The 22,709-nt window shown below is 36.8% G+C and overlaps 1 protein-coding gene across 2 annotated transcripts; it reads right to left on the minus strand.

The window, feature by feature from the left end:
* Nucleotides 1-759: 759 nt before the first annotated feature.
* On the minus strand, nt 760-21,067 carry LOC140760340 (dnaJ protein ERDJ2). Of its 2 annotated transcripts, none has more exons than XM_073097265.1 (11): nt 20,909-21,067; nt 20,090-20,314; nt 19,854-19,949; nt 16,730-16,850; nt 16,522-16,628; nt 16,191-16,408; nt 13,527-13,704; nt 13,296-13,415; nt 12,148-12,234; nt 4,431-4,541; nt 760-1,814 (listed from the first exon to the last, which is right to left on the minus strand). In XM_073097265.1, the coding sequence occupies exons 2-11, from the start codon at nt 20,276-20,278 to the stop codon at nt 990-992; spliced, it is 2,052 nt and encodes a 683-aa protein (XP_072953366.1). In that variant the 5' UTR covers nt 20,279-20,314; nt 20,909-21,067; the 3' UTR covers nt 760-989. The 2 variants fall into 2 exon arrangements, with proteins under 2 accessions (XP_072953366.1, XP_072953367.1); XM_073097266.1 differs by lacking the exon at nt 20,909-21,067 and adding an exon at nt 20,728-20,872.
* Nucleotides 21,068-22,709: the final 1,642 nt, after the last annotated feature.

Below are 22,709 nucleotides of genomic sequence, written 5' to 3' on the forward strand. Positions count from 1 at the left end.
GTAATTGATTACTCGAATTTATTTATATGTTTCTCGTAGCTTTGGGATTTGCAAGAGTGGTTAGATTCTCAGCTGGTTGAATCTGATTCTGATGATGACGAAATGGATCAAAAGGTGTGTTTGCATTCCATGTGTTCATTCAAGCTACATGAAACCCGGCGAATTATTTGTATAACTTTTACAGGATCAAAGAGAGATAGATTGATAAAATTTTGACTGACAAAACCCCTGCTTGTTTGTACTCTCTTGTTCTTTTATTGGGGTAAAAACACATTATGTTTTCACTTCATACATCTAAATTATTTTAATTTAATAATAAGTAAAAAATTATTATTATTTTACCCCTTGATAGGATAATACTTAATCACTGTCATTTTTTTTCACAATTGATTCTCTATCTGAACTCTCCAAAGCTAATCATTAGTACAGACGAACTAATTGCAGAGCAGGATTATTTCTCTGCATTGAGATAATGTATATAGTATGGATATATTATATAAATTAGTATAAAAGAACCACAACTACATATTTATTAGATATTAATACTTTTAACTCCAGTGGGAATTTTCAGTCATTTTGGCATAAAATATCACTAATTCTTAATATAATTTCACTACTCTATTACTTTTTTAATATACAACTAAACATTAACATAACTCGTACTGCACAAATATATAAAAGAAAAAGAAATTAATGCAACTTCCCCCCTATGGATTTGTTAATCATGGATCAGTAATTATTATCCAATATCAATGCATGTATGATGAAAGTCATGAGACTTTGATTCAGAAGGATGATCGTAAACTCTGCTTTGTAATAATCCCACTATCCATCATTGAGAGCAAATCCAGCATAAACAACAAGCTGAGTACACGTATTGAGGAGGCTGGTGTTGATATTATCTTATGAGCGAATCAAAGAACAAAAAATAAACACTTCTATTGTATATAGTTTAAAGGCAAAAAGGATGAATAAAATCACCCGCTTCCTCATTCATCAGTGCCTGAACCTTCGCTACCTGAGTTGCCCTTTTGGTGAGCTACTCCATTCGCAACCTTGCTCTTCTTTCTCTTCTCATCTTCTTCATCATCACTGTACTCACTCTCATAATCATCGTATTCTTCTTCCTCCTCTTCTTCCTCCTCCTCAATACCATCTTCCACAGGTGGCCCTTCTTCAGCCAAATGGCCCCCCCTTGTCCCTGCACGGCTCCGCTTGAGAACCTTCAATTTGAAGTTGCTCTTCGTATCGCAGCCTATCCACGCGTCGCACAAGCAATAGGAAGTTAGGTTGTAGCTCCCCTCTGCAGGGGCCTGAAACTTGCTCATTACTAATCGGCATCCCTTCTTCACCTTTTCAATCGATTCCCTGACTGCAATATTTATTTCCTTAGCATTTGCACCTAAAGCCTCCTTGGTTTCTTGGATTGCCTTAGATGCAGCTGTAATAGCAGTGGCCTCATCTAGGAAACTGACCTTCTGTGACAACCAAACATCATTTGATGCAGTGTCTGCAAGAAGCAACCAAAAGTTTTCCTCCTTGTGGAAAGGAAAAAAGGGAGCATGGGGAAGGGCGCCCGTTAAGCCATTGCCACGTTTCAGTGCAACCCAAGCATACATAGTTACAAGGTCACCCTCTTGAATTCCCTCCTCCCCTTCAGTCTCACATGTAATCTCGACTGTGACAGAAGGGATCATCTCGAGTACAAGCTCTACATCTTGCGCTTCCACAGCTGAGAGCCCTGCAATCTGAGTTAACAACTCTGTACGCTCCTCCACAGTCATATCCCGTAGCTCTTGAAAAGTGCGAACTTTCTGTACATCATAAAGTCACAGCAAGTAACATAAATTGATTATTCTGCAGCACATATACTTTTCTGACAAACTTAAAGAAATTGATCTTTTTAATTACTAAATAATCATGGAAAAAAATTCAACTTGAAGACTAACTTCTGCATATTCTGATGCTCAAACATAGATGTGCATGCATAGACCAAGAAGCAAATTTCAAATAGCACAGAAGGGTGTGATGAATTTAAGTGATTTGTAAGAACATTGAGATCAACTTAATTCTTTACGACTGCTAGATTCTATGAAGCCCTGCAAGAAGTGATTCAAAAGCATATGATGATGTGTACATAAAATTAGAATTGCTTCTGACTTTTATTATTCAACAAGAAAATGGTCTTTTATTATTCAACAAGAAAATGGTCTTTCTATAATATATCCAGAACTCAGAAAAATAGGTCCAATATGTAACAGTGAACATTATCTACAGAACTAAAACAAATTTATCCTATAAGAAATTCCTGATATGCTATTTCAGTCTTTATCACCACAGGTGAATGCTTTTCTAAAAGGGCAGTATCAACCTGATGGAGGTAAATAAAGACCACGCATCAAGATGGAAGACATGATAACCAATACAAATGATGATTCACAATCATCTTTGCAACAGTAAAAGGATCACCTACAGCTAAGGGTGAAAACGGATCGGATACGGATCGGATAGTGCTCAACCCATATCCGGATTCGTATTTTTAGTTCGGATACGGATTCGGATACGGATATTGGACGGATAGCAAAATTTAAAACTATATCCTAACTAAACGGATACGGATAATTTTCGGATAAAGAATCGGATCTTAAACGGATATTGATTAAAATTAAAATAATTATAATATTTTATTTAAATATAATTAACACAAAATTATTAAGAGTTTTACAACAAATAATTTTTTTGTATGTCAAATATATAAAATTAGAGAAATTAATCTCTATAAATAATATATAATGTATTATTAGTAATAATATTAATACTTACTATTTAAATAAGCAAACTAAAAACTGTAAATCATTTAAAAAAATATGCGGGTAAACGGATATCCGATATCTGTATCCGAAATTTTTTCAAAAATTCTATCCGTATCCGAATCCGAATCCGAGTCGGATAGAAATTTTTTATCCGAATCCGATCCGAGTCGGATCGGATAGCGGGTCGGGTCGGAGTTAATCCGACCTGTTTTCACCCCTACCTATAGCACAACAGGCTCAAATTGACTGTTTTCTATGACTGGTATCAATCTGACATCAATCTTCTAGAGTCAGTGCTAACTTCCAGACAAAACAAAATTAGAATTGGAGAGAACTACCATAAAAGTTAAAAGTCTGCTTTGTTTGGTACAATAATCTACATTGTTCAATGCAATTTGCTAAACCTAGGATCAATCCTCGTGAAAGTCCTCTTGATATAAGAGAGTCTAGACAAGGGACTAGGATAGGTTTTTTCACTTAAAAGGTATAATAGATATAGTTGACTCATTACCTAGCAACTTAAGCTTTTAGGTCCATTGATTATCTAGTATAATATCAAAAGAAAATTTTATTATAATCACGAGTTTAAACTTCTTCTAACCCCATTTAATCTTTCTTCTCTATTATTTATTCTTATGTCGTGCGGAGGGGCCACACATCGTATTATCCTTCACCTATCCTTGTGCATTGCATATGGATTGCACACGAGGATATCTTTACATCAATAACTCTTCCATCCCACTCATAAAATTTCTTCCTTATGAATTTAGTTGCAGTATTTTTTGATTTCCTTTTCCTCTTCCCATTCTAACTTCTGTAGGTTTCCCCGTAATAGGAAGATCTGCGAGAACTCTTACCCATATCTTACCATTTCTTCGGAATTGTCCGCTCATAGCATGATGGAATTGTCTCGAATTACAGGGACCTACACATATTAGTACAGTATACCGGGGTCCCCGGCCAGAACCACACGTGCAAGTTTCCCTGCATGTGGCTCGTCCGTGCTTCATCTACTCTTTCTCTTTGCCTGCTATCATTCATTCTTTTTTTGTTAGCGTAATAGTGAAAGAAGACTGGTTAACAGAATTCAGAATATTTTCTATTGTCAAGCTATTGTTATGGCAAAGGAAAACCATGAGAAGGAAGGGTACCACTATCATGTAGGAATACTTACAGATAATGCTTCAAAAAATACTGCAACTAAATCCCTGAAACTTTAGGCCAAGTCCATTTTTGGATCACTTTTTTCGGGGTTAATCCGACCTAGATCTTCCCATTTCCAAGAAGATCCCAGGCTTGATCCAAAGGTATATTATTCAAGAGCTTAACTTTTACGTCAACTGACTATCTAACAATTGATTTGGACATTTGTTAGAAATAAAACTTCTAACTAAAGATTTTCTTCATCTGAAAGTTAGAATTAAGTACTGAGAGCCAAATGAAGCTGAATCGTAAAACATATTTAAGTGGATATAGATATAAAGTGCTTTTCAACAGAGATTCCGCATTGTGATTCAAAGTGTCATTTTCTAGAACATCTCATGCAAAGCGAACAATTTCTTCCCATTTATAATTTTGGACAAGTAGCAAAGTGTATCATTAGTCTCAACACCATACCTTCCTAGCAATTTTCTTCACAGTAGCTTCAGTGAAATGTGGAAGCTGCAAAAAGGGTGCAATGCCTTCAGAGTTGCCTCCAGTAGCTTTTCTTGCACCGAGAGAAACAGCCTGCATAATAGAACAGGAAGATGAAATTATAGATAATAGAATAACCAATAACCATTTTCATTTATATCATATCAATAATCTAAACTCATTTCAACAATAAACATAATAGATGCCTAGCTATACTATTTGGAATTGGATATCTGCACTGTTTTCTCCATTTGGCTCTCACTGATCTAGGGCAAGTCCCTTCATCATAAAAAAGGGCTACTAACCATGCACTGCACAATGATTCTGTCTAATCATCACTAACTTTACCCCATCAATGACACCTCCATTTGAGATTGATTCATTTCCTACTGGCCTTCTATATGATTAATTAACACACCCAAACAATCCTAAGAGGATACGATCAACTTGGACAGATAGAAGGCATAATGGTTGGGCTTCCATGGCCGGCGGCACTAAGAGAGGTAGCGAACCGTGCAACACAGCGACAATGGATGATGGTGGACAGCGGCGTTATGATATGTCACTCTCGCCCACTCTCTTCCCACCGGTGGACTAATTGTTTTCACTTTTCTTTCACTGTCTTGATTCTTGAAATACTGTTATGCAGGGGAAATTAATTGCTAATTAGTTAGTGAATTAAGATTCCTGAAAATTATGTTTTCGTTCACTGTCTTGAACTCTCACCTTGATTCTTGAATTACTGTTAACAATATGTTATCTAGGGAATTAAATGGAGGAATTAATAGCTAATTAGTTTGTGAATTAAGATTCCTTAAATTCTGCTTTCTTTCATTGTCATGAACTCTTTATTTTCAGATTACTGTTAATCTGTTATGCTAGCGGAATTAATTCCTAATTAGTTTGTGAATTAATTGCTGCCCTGAAATGTGAATTCATTGGAGGAAGTAATTACTGTTTTTGATTTTAAAAATGTGAATTATGTTTGTGTTTTGCTCAATTTCATATATAGATATGCCACTAATTCCTCTCAAATAGCACATATGATTGGGTTAATGTCAACTGATTATTTTGTGCACATTGGGTCTCCTGATGCAAAGTAGAAATATGGTTACCTTCTAATGGGAATTAGATTTTCATTTATTTTTTATTTTCGAATGTATTTTTATCTAAAAATATTAGACTTGATTTTAGAGTGTCAAATTTGATAAAACCCCTTAAAATTTAGGATATTTGATTGTTAATTTGTTGTGAAGTAAATTTGTTAGGATTTGAATAAGATCAATTTGTGATGTGATGTAATCTCCTGCTCTATATATATAGAAGTGATAGGAATTCTGAAAACGAGAAGAAAAATGATAGAAATTTGAGAAATAATATTTTTGTGGACGATTCCACATTTATCCCTCTTCTCATACTCCCTTGTCTCTTTGTGGTGAATTCCACGCTTCCTTTGTGCCCCACAATCTATGAAGGTTTGATTTTATTTTTCTCATGACTTGGTTGGTTATCTTTTATCTTTTTTATCTATCTAGCCATACTAGCATGAAAATAGTACTTGGAGCCAGATAAAAAGATTCACAAAAGCCCTATTTTTCTCCTTAGGGGTGGATGTACCTCCTTTATCTTTTTTCCCTATCAACATGTCTCCATGTCTCCATGTCTCTAAGCCACATCACCTTCCTAATAAAAATTATGCCAACACAGTAAAATATAGATTTTGTATGAAGGTCACAAGAAAAGAATTAGTAGATTCAAGAGATATATTGCTTATGTTAGAGCCAATGTTGCACCTTATCCAATAGCTAATGAAAAGGCAAAAAAAAAAAACATATATATATATATATATATATATATTAAGAATATCTAGAGGGAAATCAAAAGAGGCAGCAAATGAGGGCAAAAGTAAACATATTTAGAGAGGGACAATTTAGAAATCTCAGATGTTGGAAGTAAAAGAGCAAGTCGAGGTCATTTGGACAAATTCATCTTTATTGATCCAGAAATTATAGTTAGAGAGCAGGAAAACATGGTACAGACGAACATATAGGATACTTTTGCAAAAGAAGAAAGAGATGAGAGTGATAATGTGCTTAGTTCATTGGGTTTACAAATTGCATCCCCTTTAATGTTGTTACTGATCAAACATTTCATATATTGATGGAAGCAGGTGGTCAATATGGCTTGAGGTTCAAGTCAACAACTACGCATAAGTTGTGTGGATCTATGCATGAGTTACTTGAGTTATTTTTTAAAAAAAGCAAATGGCTAAAATAAATGATGAATTATATGTCAATTGTGAGCTAGGGTTCGTTCTCTACGTTCAATTGAAAGCTCTAAAAATTCACATATTCATGACATTGTTGTTGATGGCATCAAAAAAGTAGGAGGATAATATTCTCCAAATTGTAACTGATAAAATTGATGGCAATTTTGCAGCTGCACGATTGCTTAAAAAAATATCCATGTACATATAGGACATCTTGTGGCGCACATTATATAGATTTGATGTTAGAGATGATATCCAAAGAATAAAGCATTAAAGATTCAATTGAATTTGGAAGGGAAGTCATAGTCTTCATTTATGAACATCACAAAATATTAAGTATGATGTGTCAGTTCATACTAAAAAGGGAGATCATGAAACCCGAAATTACAAGATTTTTCATTTCTTTTCTTATATTACAGTCTTTTGGAGAAGAAAAAAAATTTAAGGCTTATATTTCATTCTGATGAATATTTAACATATAAATAGTCAAGAACTACAAAAAGAAAGAGGGTTTATTTAAATAATGATCGTGCCGATAGTGGCACGGCACCTGACACAGGGTGTGCCACTAGTGCCAATGGTGGCACGGCACTTGGCACAGGGTATGCCACTGGCATACCCCCGTGCCAACTCATGCTAGTTGGCACAGGTCACGTGAGTTCTGAAACAGATTTTTATTAATTCATTAGAGTGGTAAATCCGAAATATATTATGGGTCATTTTCTTTTTCATGTGATATGACATGTGGAAGCTTATTTTTTTAACTTTTTTCTATTCAATCATATTGAATATTAAATTATATTATAGAGTAGTCAATTATTAATATTAGTTTTAAATAAATATATTGAATCGTATTATGTGTTCAGTAATGTTTCTATTTGACTATTGTTATCTTTATAAAATAGGCCATTTACAAAAAATATCTAAAGATAAAAGACTAATGTAGGCTTAATACATATATCTAAACTTAAAAATAAAGATTGACATGTTGAAAACCTAAAAATATTTTTAAATACCTTAAAAATATGCTAAAGGCGTGCCGGTGGCACGTAGGGGCGTGCTGAGGCTGTGTCAGTCAACATGCCCCATGCTGATCGAAGATCAGCACGACCATCATTGGTTTATTCTACTGTGTGTTGACCGGGGATCAGCACGGCCACCGTTGATTTATTCTACTGTCCTCAATTAATTTTGAAGGCAAATGTTATTAGAAGTTAAAATGTTCACTCTCTTGGATATGCTGCTTTGAGTTGTTAATGGTGAAAGAAAGTTCACTAATAGGATTTATATACAGTGAGTTGAAATAGGTCAAGGAAATAAATTATATTTTCAATAACTCCAAAGCACGAACACTGTAAAATGGGTGTTGTGGCCGTGTCCGACACACTAGAGGCGCTGACACCCCGCCAACATGTGTCAGATACGCCACGGAGTATTCGATAATTTTAAAAAAAAAAAAAAGACATGTCGTGGACACACTCATAAAACTCAAACCCTAAACACAAAAAAAATCCCAAATTGCAACCTACCTCAGATATCCTCACTCGACGACTCTCCCACTAACGAGCTCCTCTTCTATCAACAACAACTCCTCTCCCAACGCCGATGCTCCTCACTCCCACTGTCTCTCTCTCTTGGGTTTTTATTTTGATTAGTGGGTAGGTGTGTTTTTTTTCATTTATATAGCACTCCAGTAGTGAGCAATGACACCAATTTAAAATTTAAATTTAAACTTTATTTGATTTAAACACTGTGAATTAGTGATGGCCATGATCTAGTGCATTATTTTTAGTTATAGGTCAATAATTTATAACTTTACACAAACATATATAATTTATTTGTTAATTTATTTGTTAATTTATTTATTGTCGTATCCTAGCCGTGTCTGTATGCTATGTTTTTAAGATTTGTCATATCGTCGTGTTCGTATTGTGTCGTGTCTGTATCCTGTGCTTTATAGTTCAATAACAATGGAAAGCTTGACACACATCTCTACATTGCTACACATTGCGTAAATCCATAGTACTTTTATGCAGATCGCGAAGAGAGATTTAAATGGATGGAATTATTAGTTGTGTTGAGAATTTTTTACTCAGATTTATCTATTCAAATTCACATTTCAAATGTGGACATGAAAGCATATGAGAATGCCATTGAAAATTTTGGGAAACCATTAGCAAGATTCATGTAACACCCCAATTTAAAAAAAAAAAAAAAATTTTCCTGACCGACGCACGTGCCGAGCACGTGCGTCGGCCTGCCACCCTGCCACCCTCCCTCTTTTCTTTTCTTCTTCTCTTCCCTTCCTTGCCGTGCACGCCACCCTCCCCCCATCTCCCTTATCTCTTCCGTCCCTCACCGCAGCCTCCTTTCTTTTCTCTCTCTCGTGGTTGCCGACAGCCGCCGAAGCCACCGACTCGCCGACCCCCCTCCGGTAAACCTCCTTCCTTTCTTCCCTTTCTCCTTCCCCTCCTCGGCCTCGTGCTGTGCCGGACCCTTGCCACCACCGCCCCTGCGCTGCGCCGCCGGCCTCGTGCCGCGCCGCCGCAGCCCCGCATCCCCGCAGCCTCGTGGGCGCTTCCCTCCGCCTCCCCTCCTTCCATCGGTGGTGGAAGGAGATGAGGTGGAGGGATGGGGGGGGTTAAACCCCACCCATTTTCCCCCCTTAGTGGGCTGCAGACCACTGCAGCCCACTAATCCTTTGGGGTGGGCTGCAGACCGCAGCCCACCAGCCCAGTTTGGGTGGGCTGCAGGCTGCAGCCCATTAGCCCATTGTGGAGTGGGCTGCAGTCTGCAGCCCACTATTCCAACCTTGGTGGGTTGTGGCTGGGCCCCCAGCCCACCAAGGCCTTATTGCTTGTGGGTTGGGTTTGGGCCTACCCCATTTTGCCTCTAGCCTAGCCCATTTGGGGCCATTTGGACCCTATAACCCTGTTTACCATTTTCACCTAATTTGATTAGCCTGATCCTTAATTTTGGGATAATACAAAATTCCTAGGATACCCTTGACTCGTACCAAACATAAATGTGCTAATAAGATAATTAATTTTATTAGTTCGCTAATGACTTTACTTGCGTGAATTAATAGGATTGACACCGCGTGAGGAAGATTTTGGGATCCCGGACTAACTGACGAGTCTTACCATACCGTGGAGACCCCCCAGGCGAGTAGAGTTATACAAATCTAGAATAACATGATACAGTAGGAAATGTCAGTATTAATGCATGCTGTTGGTACTCCCTGTTATATCTTTTGCATATGTAGTTATTTATAAACTGTTCATCATAGTATCATGAGAATGTTAATATGTATGATAATGCTTTACATGTGTCCTGTATGGTATACCGTTGCATAGATGTATGATTGCTGTGAATATGGACTGTAATGATCATGATGACTATAACATGCTTTATACACGCATAAACACTGCACCACTTCCACCTATCATTAGTAGTCGAATTCTGACTAGGCAGTACCCCTACTCACTCAGCCCAGGGTTAAGGGTAGAGTGTATCATATATGTCTATACTATTAGCGGCCTACACCTGAGGTCGGGAAGCCTGTGTGGCATTCAGGTAGTTATACTGCATAGTTAGGACTAGATTATGATGATAGAAGAACATGATTGTGAGGCGGGGATATAACTCTAGCGGTACCCGACGACACAGGATTAGGGTGTCTGTTGATGAGCCGAGGGCTCCCGATTCTCCCGCCGAGGGCGGTGATGATTTAGAGAGAGTGAGATATGGGCTTACGACCGGGGTCCTAAGTCTGATGGCCACAGACAACCGGTCACATATAGTGTCGCCATACACGTGTAGGTGACATTACCGCTAGATGTGTATATATCCCCCCTCGATGTATGTGATGATGGATGATTGTTTCGTAAGAGTATTTACCCTGTGTGGTGAATAGCTCGGTGAGCGATGATAAGTATGATTATTGTTTTGGTAGACATGAGATGACTAAACTGCTATTTTATTGCTATGCATAACATGTAAACCTATGATTGAGATGTGTACGAATAAGAGATTGTCTCAAACTTTATATCTGTGTGAACTTATCATAATATGTTTAGGAACTAGCATGTTTCAAGATAGTGATTGGTAATCGTTATCAACTACATTGACTTAGTAAATTATGGTAAGTCATTTTAATAAGCATGTCGTAGCAAATATAGGCATACATTGGATATACACCTTGATGTCAAATATAGGCATACGGGTAGCGAGGAGGGTATGATGATGACGAGGGTATGATGATGACATTGTATCTTTTTGGACTTTAACTTAGTATTTTGGATGTATATTTGGAAGGCTTGTTGTGGCCTGTGGAACTTGTATCCGGACTCCTTTAGTTGAGTTATTTATGGTGAAATTGTGCTGTTGTGTGCCTTGTGAAATCCTTGTACTGACAGGTCATGTGATGTACCGCGTGGGAGGATTTACCCACGCGGTTTACACGTGTATTTGGAGGTTTGGGTGTTTCAATTCACAAGAAAATTTAATAATGAATTCAACACAGGCAATAATTAACATATATACTAAAGCATATCTTTTAATCTTATATATGTTTATAAGTTACTTTCTAATTTCTATATTTATTAGCTAATTAGTAGAGTGTATATAGAGTCAATTGTCATGCCCAACCAATTTTTGACCCAAATCCAAGTGGTTAGGGTGAACCAGGGACCATCCTTGGTGTGACACACAATTTCCATTATGGGACACCAATATTGCTTGTTGGGCACTCTAAGAATTGTATACTGGCTATCATACATGTGGTTGATGATTCTAGGAGATCTTAGGAGAAAATGCTTCATGTGCAAGTGATACACCTAATTACATACAAACAAGATTATCCCACTATAGTTAAATAGACACTTTTGACAAAATCATATCAAACCTACAAATGCCATGAAAATAGATATTTAAAAGTCAGCCATACATCTAAAATCTGAAAAGAGAACACCAATATCTTATTAATTAATATAATGAAGGTTATCCCACAACCAATTATATCATGAATAGAACCCATTTTCATCAAAAGCAAATCCAATGTGAACAAAAATATGCAAACTTGACCAGAAAAGTTAAACAAGTTAATCAATCTGATTCTTCGGCTCCTTATACCAGAAAATTTTCACTTTATTAGCAAAATATATTTATTGAATGAAAATATGCCTAAGACATCACAAACACAAATAAGTACAGAGTTTTCTTTATCTAGTTAAGTAGGACTCTGAAAGAGTAATAAAAAGATCAAAGAAAAATATGATTCTAGGAGCTAATCAGGAATCATTAAACTCACAAACTCGTGTGTAGTTCAAATATAAATGATGACTAACATTGGAAGAACCACCAGTATGTGATGTCACACTCTTTGGAATGTCAAAAGCAGGAAAGTGTAAAGAGAATTGATAAAAGTACCTGAATGATATGTTGAGAAAGTTCAACCACCCCAACAGCAGGCCTGAGCCATCCATGTCCATGAGGACTGCGTGGTAGGACAGCTATCTGTATATAAAGCAGAAAACATGTTCTTAGTCACGAAATTGAATAAACTAAAATAGGACAACTTGACTATGGTAAAGTCTAAAATACTGGATGATGAAGGTTTTGAAGACTATTGCCAGACATGTACAGTCATGATTTTGGACAATAGGACACATTTTAGAACTAAATTGATGAAATATTGTGCACAACCTTTTTTCTCCAAACTGTACCTAATAAACATATGCATTTAAGTGCTAGCAAACACAAGTTTCACAGCACAAATACGCCAAAATTCATATCCATAATATAATCAATGGGTATTCAGATCCTAAGATTCTTCCATGTATTTCTAGTTATATCCTGGATTCCAGAGATGACAGCCAAGTGCCAACTAATAACCTAATAACCAGAAAATACCTATCTTATCATTTTTTAAAAGAACAATGAACAATGGTGAGTATGCTCCTAATGAAACTTCGTAAGAACATTCAGGATCAATGTCTTCCATCAATCATTGGATAGATGCCATCAAAACCAACTTTTGTTCATCAAATCAGACTCGCCAGAATGGCTATTTCAGCATGAACTGTGTACCCAAGAAGGATTCAACATTGTTAAGAACTACTAGCATAATTCAAAGAAAATGTGTATTCAGATGAATGTACTAAAGCAGATGAAGGGGAGAAAAAAGACTTGTTGCTTTTTAAAGAATGATGAAAAAAGATTTGTTGCTTTTTAAAGAATGATGCCCACCACAACCCAACCCCCCAGATGCGTCGAGAAAACAAGGAAAGAAAGGGAGACACACCACACCTCAAAAAATTGTCATCCATGATTAATTCCAAAGACAAACATAAAATGAGGTCATGTCAATGTCGTTTGAAGCATTAACTCTTCATAATTCACAGTATATGAAGCTCTCAACATGCTGCAATGGAATATTTATGAGCCTCTAAACATATCATCCAAAAGGAACAAAAAAAGAAATATGTATGACAAGAAAATTTCAAAAAAGAAATACTCTGGAAGTAAGAAAAATAAAAAGGGACAAGATGAGGTGAAGTAAAAGTTCATGTAAGAACCTTCATTAGTTCTTCAAGAAGACGAGGTGCAAGTTCAAGCATGTGTTTAAAATCTTTCTGTAAAGCTGGCGTTAAAGCAAATGATTCACGAGTTAAATGAGCCTGAATCAACAACTCCATCTGCACAAGATCAAACTAATATTTTAAGCCTTTGAAGTCAGAGAAGTCTTTAGAATTAATACACAAATACAACCAACAATTTAATCCTTCCAAATGCTAACCAACAACCACCTTAACTAGCGACGGATGTTGCTTCCAAAACTTTGCTTGCTCTGTTCTAATGTTCTTCAAGTCCAGATTCAGTTCACTTCTAACTTCCACAAAGAGCTTCTGCAGGGGTTCATCATCACTTCGACGGACTGGCATTTCCATGTATTCTGCAGCCTTAATGAAGACATCCATAACCTTGCTGTTATTATTAACACTTCATTATCAGATTCATTTCCACCAAAAGAAATGCATCTTAATTAGCTGAAACAAATTCTGAGCCCTATAAAGTTCCAGCAAAAATCTAATAGTGCTATAAGTAGAGGTATATCAATGCAAGGGAAAATAAGGACAATTGTCAAGTCTCACACTATGCATTCACCCAGTATTGTATGTGTGAGAACATGATTCAAAGTAATGCTAAAATCTTAAAAGAACCAATCAACATATCAATCATATAAAACAAAAAAAAAGTACATTATTTGGTCAATAACTACTAAAGAGACTTTTCGAGTGGAGTAAGAGCGTAAGACAGAATCTAAAATATATATCTCAATGTCCATATCTACCAAAATTTCCTTGATCCCCACAAATCAGAGCATGAGCCTACAAGGTAGAGGAACACCAAAAAGAGAAGTTTTCCCTAGGAAATCTTTAGTCTGCCACCTAAGAACAAAAAGAGCAGCTAGTTGTTCTCTTCCACCAGTATGAGGTCCGTTTGTTGAATGAAATGAAACAAAACTGTACCAGCAATTTACTTATTAATATTGTCCTCTACTAGTTCCATAAAATAAGGAACCTTGAAAGGCACTGATGTTATGCCAAGAAAGAATTTAGTGATTGCTAAAGTCAAAGAAAATAGGTTTTCCTAGACAAACACCAGCAATATCCAATATTGAAGCTCTATATAGTTAAACAAGAACTGAGTTTGTGATGTGTGACAAAAGAACTTGGAAACATAACTTGAGTTTAAGGTTCACCAATATATTGCTACTGATCTTCCCTATTTCTTCATGCAACTCCCTTTTATTAAACATTTAACTGATATAAGAGAGCAAAAGCTTAGACCTACAAGGCTAGAACAAGTTTTGGATAAGACCCAGAAACCTAGATCGCGAAGATGTTGAATCCAAGATCATGGTTAGTTAGATTGCACCCACCTAGAAAAGAAACAAATAGGTTCTGCATTCTTCATTTTATTCATAGTTTCTCGTTTCGGCCGATCACGATCCGGTGGCTGGTTTCGGCCCTGCAGCAACTAGCAGCAGCTGCTGCTGCCGGCTGTTGCAGCTGCCTGCTGCGGCCCTGCAGCAACTAGCAGCAGCTGCTGCTGCCGACTGCTGCAGCTACCAGCAGCAGCCAACAACTACAGAGAGAGGGAGAGAGAGGGAAAGATAAAAAGAAAGAGAATGTGAGGGAGAGAGAGGGGGAAAGATAAAAAAAAAAAAGATAAAAAAAGAAAGAGTGAGGAAGAAAATGAATACTTCAGACTAGCAATTAGAGGGATAGGAAAAAAGAGAGGAAGGAAGAGAGATTTTTACTTTTTAGGCTTTATATGTGAGTAATTATTATTTCTTATTTTCTTATGATTTTTTCTAAATTTTTAAAATTTCTCAACATTTTTAAATAATATTTAAAATTTTATTTATTAAAATAATCCGATCCGATACAGGCGGCCGATACGGCCGATATGACCAATACGACCGATACGTATCGTTTTTCCAAACGGCCAATCCCAATACTGATTTTCGGAACCTTGCTTTTATTTACTGATTTGAGCTTCACACTACCTATGGCTGAAATCCACCAAGTATTTAGGAAGTCTTACTTGGCAAATAATTCCTTAGGAGCTCAAGATTTCTATAGTTTAGTAGTTTTGTTTAGTAGAGAAGTCAACTTTTTGGAAGATTATGGACCTAGACATTATGCGAATGTATGAGAAAAGGATGCTAGCATGGCAATAGTTTATTAAAATAGGAAGTTTTCCTTTTTAATTCTTAAACACAAAATGGCTTGTTAACCAGCATCAGCATGTCATGTTTCTTCCGTAGAAAATAAGAGAGTTACCTCTTAGCTTGGCTAGAAAACTTGAACAAAACATCAAGAATCAGAAGCTAATTATTTTACACATAAAATAGTTGTTATTCTTCCAACTTGAGTAATTAGTTTCTCATATTTATTAGCTCTAGAATCCATGTATAAAAGAAGCCATTGTGCCTGAAGATCTGAAACAGTCTCGATAAGGATTCCTTCTAGTAATGAATGAAAAGCAACCTTCAAACCTGTCACACTGAGGTATTGAAAAGAAATCTCCCTTGTAAACTCCTAAGGTCATCCAATATTTTCCTTCTACACTGTGAAGTAATACATCCTTGAGCATTGTTTTAACAACATAGAAATTCCCTATTCACTAGAAAGCAGATCCTTTTTTCCCTCCAAGTGGATACGGATATGTTGCAGTGAGAAACTTGATGGTGTTAATATATTTGGGATATATATTTCCAAATTAATCTTCTTTGTAAGAAAAGAAATGGACCACCATCAGTCTAAAGGAATCTATAATTTAAATGCATTAAAACAATATCTGCTAAAATTTAGCAAGAATGCAAGCATTATTCAGTTCCAAATACAATCATCAAAACAAATTAAGGAAAATAGTACAACTAAGGAACAGGAAATGTTTCAAACCTTGGAGCCAAAGAAGGCTTCATGAAGTAGTAATATGTGGACAAAGTTTGATGCATGACATAGTTGCCGGTATATTTTGATGACCTTGACAAATATATAACCGCTATCAATAAGGGCAAGAGAATGCAAACTCCAACAATCGCCAATAGGAGTACTCCACCAGATGCTCCATCTATATTCAGCAAGAACTGAGGTAGAGCAATTCCCATTTGTAGGCCCTAATTTCAGAAAAATGGAGTTAGTTTCAACACAATTCATGAATCGTATATTAGGCAAACATGGAGAATTCAATATCAGCTAAATGCAGAACATTATTATAGAGCCTTAATACCTGGCGCCCATCTGGGTGACCATACTTCTCATAATTTTCACGCGATACAGGATCTGTCAAAGCCTGATATGCCTTGGATATGAACTCAACAAAGAACTTGTGGGCCTCTGAAACAGCAGGACGAAATATAAGCCAAAAAAAACAAAAAAAATCCATTATCCTTCAAACAGCAATACAGAAGATAAGTAATACATGGAGCATCTTCAACCTGGATCAGGGTTTTTATCAGGATGATACAAAATAGAGAGCCTGCGATACGACTTCTTTATATCAGACTCTGAAGCACCTGGTTCTAATCCAAGAATACTATATGGCTCAAATGGTTGAACCTAGGATACAACAGTTACAACGTCAGTTCAGATAAAAAGCAGATGGCAAACAAAGTATCACGAGATTACAAACATTTCACAGATTGCAAGTTCTAAAAGAATATGATGTCTATTCTAATTCAACAGACAATAAACTACTGAATGCAGTAAAATAGTAAGTAAAATAATGAGCATCATCATTTCACTGAGCCTTGCTTCCATTTTCATTGATTTAATAGAGCATGTTGATCTTGACTCAGCATGGCAGGTACTGCAATATATGTTGCCATCAAGATTGCTTTGCCAAAATATCATTAAATTATTGTAGAGTCTAAGAACAGATTTTATGAGCTAAATTGAAGTTTCTAGCACTAAATATTAGTATGAATTATGAAACATGCCAATGGGACAGTGCTCAATTGGTTAAAATGTATGGATGTTTCCCGGCTTGAATCCTAGCAATATCAGTTTAATTGAGACCTACTTGAATCACATATTTTTATATATATATACCACATGCAATATCTCAAAAATTGGTAGACCTACTTGAATCATATACACCACTAAGATTCTAATTCGATGATCTTACCCAATATTTTTGGATTTCCACATTAGGGCAAATGACTTGGGGAAACCCAATTCCTATTTGAATTCTGAAATTTAAGGGTAACTCATTCAAATTCAAAACAAAGTATCAAAGGGGATGAAAGAACTAGAATAGAGTTGCTTTGAAGTAAGATAGCCAATACCGAGTAGTAAGAGGTCAACACAGGTGTGCATAGGGGTGACCATGGGCTAGGTAAGGGCGTAAAAGAGTCGAGCTAGAGCAAGCCGGCTCTAACTCAGCTCAACTAGAGTCGAGCTCAAGCCAGCCTAAGCCCGAATAGGAGACTGATTGGAGGAGAAGGAGGCTCGCTCAGGCTCGGCTCAAAATTAATTTCAAGCCTAGTTTGATAATTAGGCTCGACTCAACTCAACTTGAGCCAAGCTCAAGTCAGCCCGAGCTCGAGTCTGAGCCTAATTGGAGGAGGAGAAGGCGGCGATGGCTTGGTGAAGGAGGAGGCTGATGGAGGTGTAGGTCGAAAGAGGAGAAGACGGCGACAACAACTTCGGCCACTTGCCAAAGTTGGTCGCGGCGACTTGTCAAAGGAGGTGGGTTGTCCCTCCCTCTCCCTCTTCTTCTTCGACATCTATTTCTCCTCACTTCTTCTCTCTACCCAAAATTAAACTTATCACCTACTCAATCTCTTCACAAATTGAGATTGGACCTATAGTAATAGCCCTAGACCTATAGTAATAGCCCTTCAAGCAGGGTTTTATCTTGGAGGCCCAGACCCGACCTTCGAGCTTGAAAGATTTCTAGTCGATGGGTCAGGCCAAGCTCGAGCCCAAAATCAGCCCAATACTTAATGTGCTTCTAAGGCTTAAAGAAAAAGAAATGGCTATCATGATTCATGAGAGCTAGCAGTATATGTTGAAAAAGTGATTCATGAGAGCTATCAGTCTTTCTTGGAAAGGAGTCATGAAAGATTAAAAAAATAAAAAACTATAGAAGCTTTCAAGTTGAGCTATTAGTTCGGGTTTCGAGTCAAGCAAGGAAAGGCTAAGCCTAATCCCAACTAAATTAGCCTCGGGTTTGGCCTAATTTAGGTTCAAGCTAAATAATGGCCCAAAAATTTTAGGTAAGCCTCGGGCAAGCTTCAAGCTAGGTGAGCAACTCCAAGTGCAAGAAAGAGTGTTGAGATACTCCATCATATCAATGTCATTAACTCACTAGTTACATAGCAAGCCATGCTGACTAAGGATTGTCATGCCAATGGCACAACGCATGTTGACCTTATCTTGAAAAAGTGTATATTGTTGGCACGTACCATGCTAAGCCAGTTTGTCATTAGTAAACTAAATAATCTTGGTATACTAAAAAACCATCTTTAAACCTTTATAGGGCCTTAAAATAAGTTTTAGGGGCTAAATTAAAGTCCTTCAACACTACATATTATTGTACAATAATCAATTAGATGCTTATTTCATAAGTTTCCCCAAATTTCTCAAAACCTCTTTATTGGGGCAAATAACTTAAGGAGAAATATCCCTTTGAATTCTAAAAATTGATATAAATTTTAGAATTCAACACCCCAGTATATTTTGTTTAAAGTAAAATATGATCAGTTCCTAATGAGACACCAACATGTGTGATCATGAGGGAGTATTTTCAAGGATTATCAAGATACTCCCCTAATATCAACGCTAATAATTCACTGGCATGATATCTATTGACCTGTGTCGACCGGCGAGCCAATTCATGATGCTAACCATGCCGACCAACATAGTAATCCAAACTCGCCACATTGGTCAATATAGATATTTGATATGACTTAGATTAGCACTTGAGTTAAATTTGAGTTACATTCACTCATGTCATAATCAGTGATTTTGGTTTCTTAATATGGGTCAAATATTAATGTCATTGGAACCTAGAGTAATAAGAAACCAACAACTATTGAGGAGAGGAATTTTACTCCTACTTGAATGTACTATGGTATGACCATGTACCATCACCTATTCTTCTTCTTTTTCCTAGGCTCTCTCATGTAATCTGTTCTCCCAAGCAGTACCTCATTTTTCCATACTTGGACCACATGTCCTACTATATTGGACATATCATATAACATCTTTTAAGCAATTAGCACCTAAACAAACAAGTAAGCTAGATATGTTTAAGATATGTATTTAATGTTTTGAAATCCTTGCACAAGATGCTGGCATGCAGACATGGAGGAAATCTAATTCGTTTCAAAATGACTTGGTTCTTAGGAAATTAGGATATAATTTTAGGAAAAACATAAATAAATTGAATGTAACAAAAAAGTAATCTTCATGCATGGAGACAGAGTAGCAAATAGATAGCAATCTTTCAAGGATATTATCTTGCTTTCCCTTGAAAAGCTAGGAAAAAAGTATAACTGCAGCACAGTTCAATTATTAATAGGCATAACACAAATTAAGAAATACATCTCAATGTACCTCACGGCTTATATGTTTAATATAGTAAACCAGAAAAATCATAACGATCCAAAGCAGCAAAATTGTCAGATTACTACATGTTGAGAAGTTTGAGATCTGCAAGAAAGACAGAATATATGGAAAGAAGTTAAACAAAAAAAAAGGATAAATTCTAGGTTTAGGAAAAGCACAGCAACATTCAAAGGTAACATTAGAATAACCAAAAACAAATTATTAGCAAAAAGAATCTGCTTTACCCGCTTGTATATGGATTTCCGGTACTTTCCAGAACGTGAGCATACAGAACACTGGCAATGAATAGTCTTAGCCTTCTCAGATGCTGCACGACATAGCCTTAGTATTGTGTAAGGTACTAAAGGCAGCGCAATCATGGTTAAGATAAATATTAGGAAAAGAGAGCTGTTCTCCTCTGAAGCAGCAGCCATGGTTTCTCTGAAACCAATACCAAAATGAACTTTGATCTGCAAAAAGTATATGAAAACTTAAGCACAGCAATAAAAATCAACCGTCCTCTTATCTTGCGAATGATCAAGAGTAAATACGGCATCGCCCTAAGTAAAGGATCTAAAACTTATGCTCAAATCTTATAGAGCGATTTACATAAAAACAGGATCGATGTTATCGATTAATGGAAAATCTATCAGCTACCGTTGAAAACAAGTAAATCAAGGGTAAGATTTCTAATTTAGATCTGTAAATCACATACAAATATTTCTCCCATATTTAAAATTTAAAAAAAAAAAAGAAAAGTAAAGGATAGCCATCAAGGCTATTAGATCCATAGAAGTATTGACTTAAGTGAAAACAATAAAAAAATTCTAAATTGAGGACCATAATGTTTACCCTAACAAAAGTAGAACTTAAGATCACCTACAGATGCAAGTCAATGCAACCGTAGCTGGATTGCTGCAGGAAATCCTTGCATTGGTAATGATCGATGAAGAGAGAAGAGGACTCGTGGAGAACGGCGAAGGAGGAGGGTGGATTTAGGGTTTGGCAGAGAAACGAGAAGGGAGAAGGATCATGGAGAAATTCTAGAGAGCGAGAGAGAATACCCGTTGCTCCAACTACCACCGAGTCCCGCCACCTCCGCCACGGCACACGGTTCGTCCAGTCGACGATCTACGATAAGGGAAAGAGCTTCAGATTTGGGATTCTTAGGGTTAGGAGTGCAATCCTTTATTATTACCCAACTCAGCTGTAAACACCTTGCAAACGGTAACTTCAGGGAGTGTGGTCGGGTTTAGGGTGGCAACGGGGTCGGTTAAGCGGGTTCAGGTGGACCGGTCAGATTCACGTCGGGTCAACATTATCTTAATAGAAATACTATTCGATTATTAAACGGGTTATATTTAATAGACATAAACACTATCCGTTTAATAAATGGGTAATACTATACTACCTGTGTAACTCATTTAATAAATAAAATAAATAGGTTGGGTTAACACAGCACAACTTGTGTAACCCATTAATTGTATTAACATGACCCGAATAATACAGTGATATTTAATTATTTATGGTTTTACCCTATATAAATAACACATTATATAATAATCTTTTTTCAACTCAAAATTTATATAACATAAAAATAATAATTCTAAGCATTAAGCCATTAACCGTGCATTCAATCTTAACACAAATATAATCTACTATATAATAAACTCTTAGTTATACATGCCATTAACCCCCAAATCCTAACACAAATCCATTTTTTTAATTACAACAGTAACAATGACAACAACCACCATTAACTAAATTTTAGTCCCAATGTCGGCGATGAACTTCCACTCGTCTACGGAGAGATTGTACTCCTCGTCGATGGAGATCAAAGACAGAGATGGAGACGACGAGGGTAAGAGGGTACGAGGGGTAGGAGAAGTAGATCAATCAACCGATGGTGATAGCGATGGCGCAGGCGTGCAAGAAGGATGGTGATCCATCGAAGACCTAAGGAGAGAAGGACGACGGTGGAGGCGAGGTCGTGAGAGGGAGGACCGAAAGAGATTAGGTCTTGCGATTTCGAAGAGGGTGGGAGGCCCATCAAGATTTGAGATTTCAAATAGGGTGATGGAGAGAATGGTGGTGGTGGTGGTGGAGGCGAGATGCCCATCAGAAAAGATCAAGGCTTTGAGATTTAAAATAGGGTGAGAGGGTGGAAGCCCGTCTAAGATATAAGAAGAGAAGGGCTGTGGTGGCGGCGAGAGCTTATCACGAGTGACGATGGAGGCGAGAGGGAGGACGAGAGGAGATGATAGGCTTTGGGATTTCGAAGAAGGTGGGAGGCAAATGTTGAGAGAGAAGGATTTCAAAGTTGGGAAGCCGCCAGTGAGAGAGGTGTGAGGGTTACTTGTGAGTTAGGGTTAAAAGTTTAATATTTATATAGCGAAATTGGTGGGTTAGCTGGTTAATCTGATCTGACACGTATATTTAAATAGGATTATTGTATAAATTCGAACACAACCCAATTTAATCGGGTTAGGCGAGTTAACTTGTTTACAATCCGAACCCGATTAGACTAAACCTAAACCTGATTAAGAGCCAAGTTATCGTGTTGGGTTTATCGGATTGGGGTTACCTTTTGCCACCCCTAACTTCATGCTTATTTTTTATTGATTTAGGGTGACTAGCACTAAAAACACTTTCCTCCTACTATTTTCTTTCAACTTTATCCTTATCTGCATTCGCACAAAGTATGATAAACATAGTAATTAATTAATTGTAATTATTTTATATCTATACCATATATTAGGTTAATATGTATAACCTTATTAAGAATAATCAAACTAATATATATATATATATATAAAATGTATTTCTAACATCTTATTGTTAAACACTGTTTTGAATAAAAATGAA

The sequence above is a fragment of the Typha angustifolia genome, chromosome 5, assembly GCF_048772165.1.
Source record: "Typha angustifolia cultivar Huaian chromosome 5, ASM4877216v1, whole genome shotgun sequence".
NCBI classification, from domain to species: Eukaryota; Viridiplantae; Streptophyta; class Magnoliopsida; order Poales; family Typhaceae; genus Typha; species Typha angustifolia.

Coding starts and splice junctions, on each gene's coding strand:
- LOC140760340 (XM_073097265.1), bottom strand. CDS start 20,278: ATGGCTGCTGCTTCAGAGGAGAACAGCTCTCTTTTCCTAATATTTATC. Junction 16,629..16,729: donor TGATAAAAACCCTGATCCAG/GTTGAAGATGCT, acceptor CTGCTGTTTCAG/AGGCCCACAAGTTCTTTGTT. Junction 4,542..12,147: donor TTTCTCAACATATCATTCAG/GTACTTTTATCA, acceptor TCTATTATGCAG/GCTGTTTCTCTCGGTGCAAG.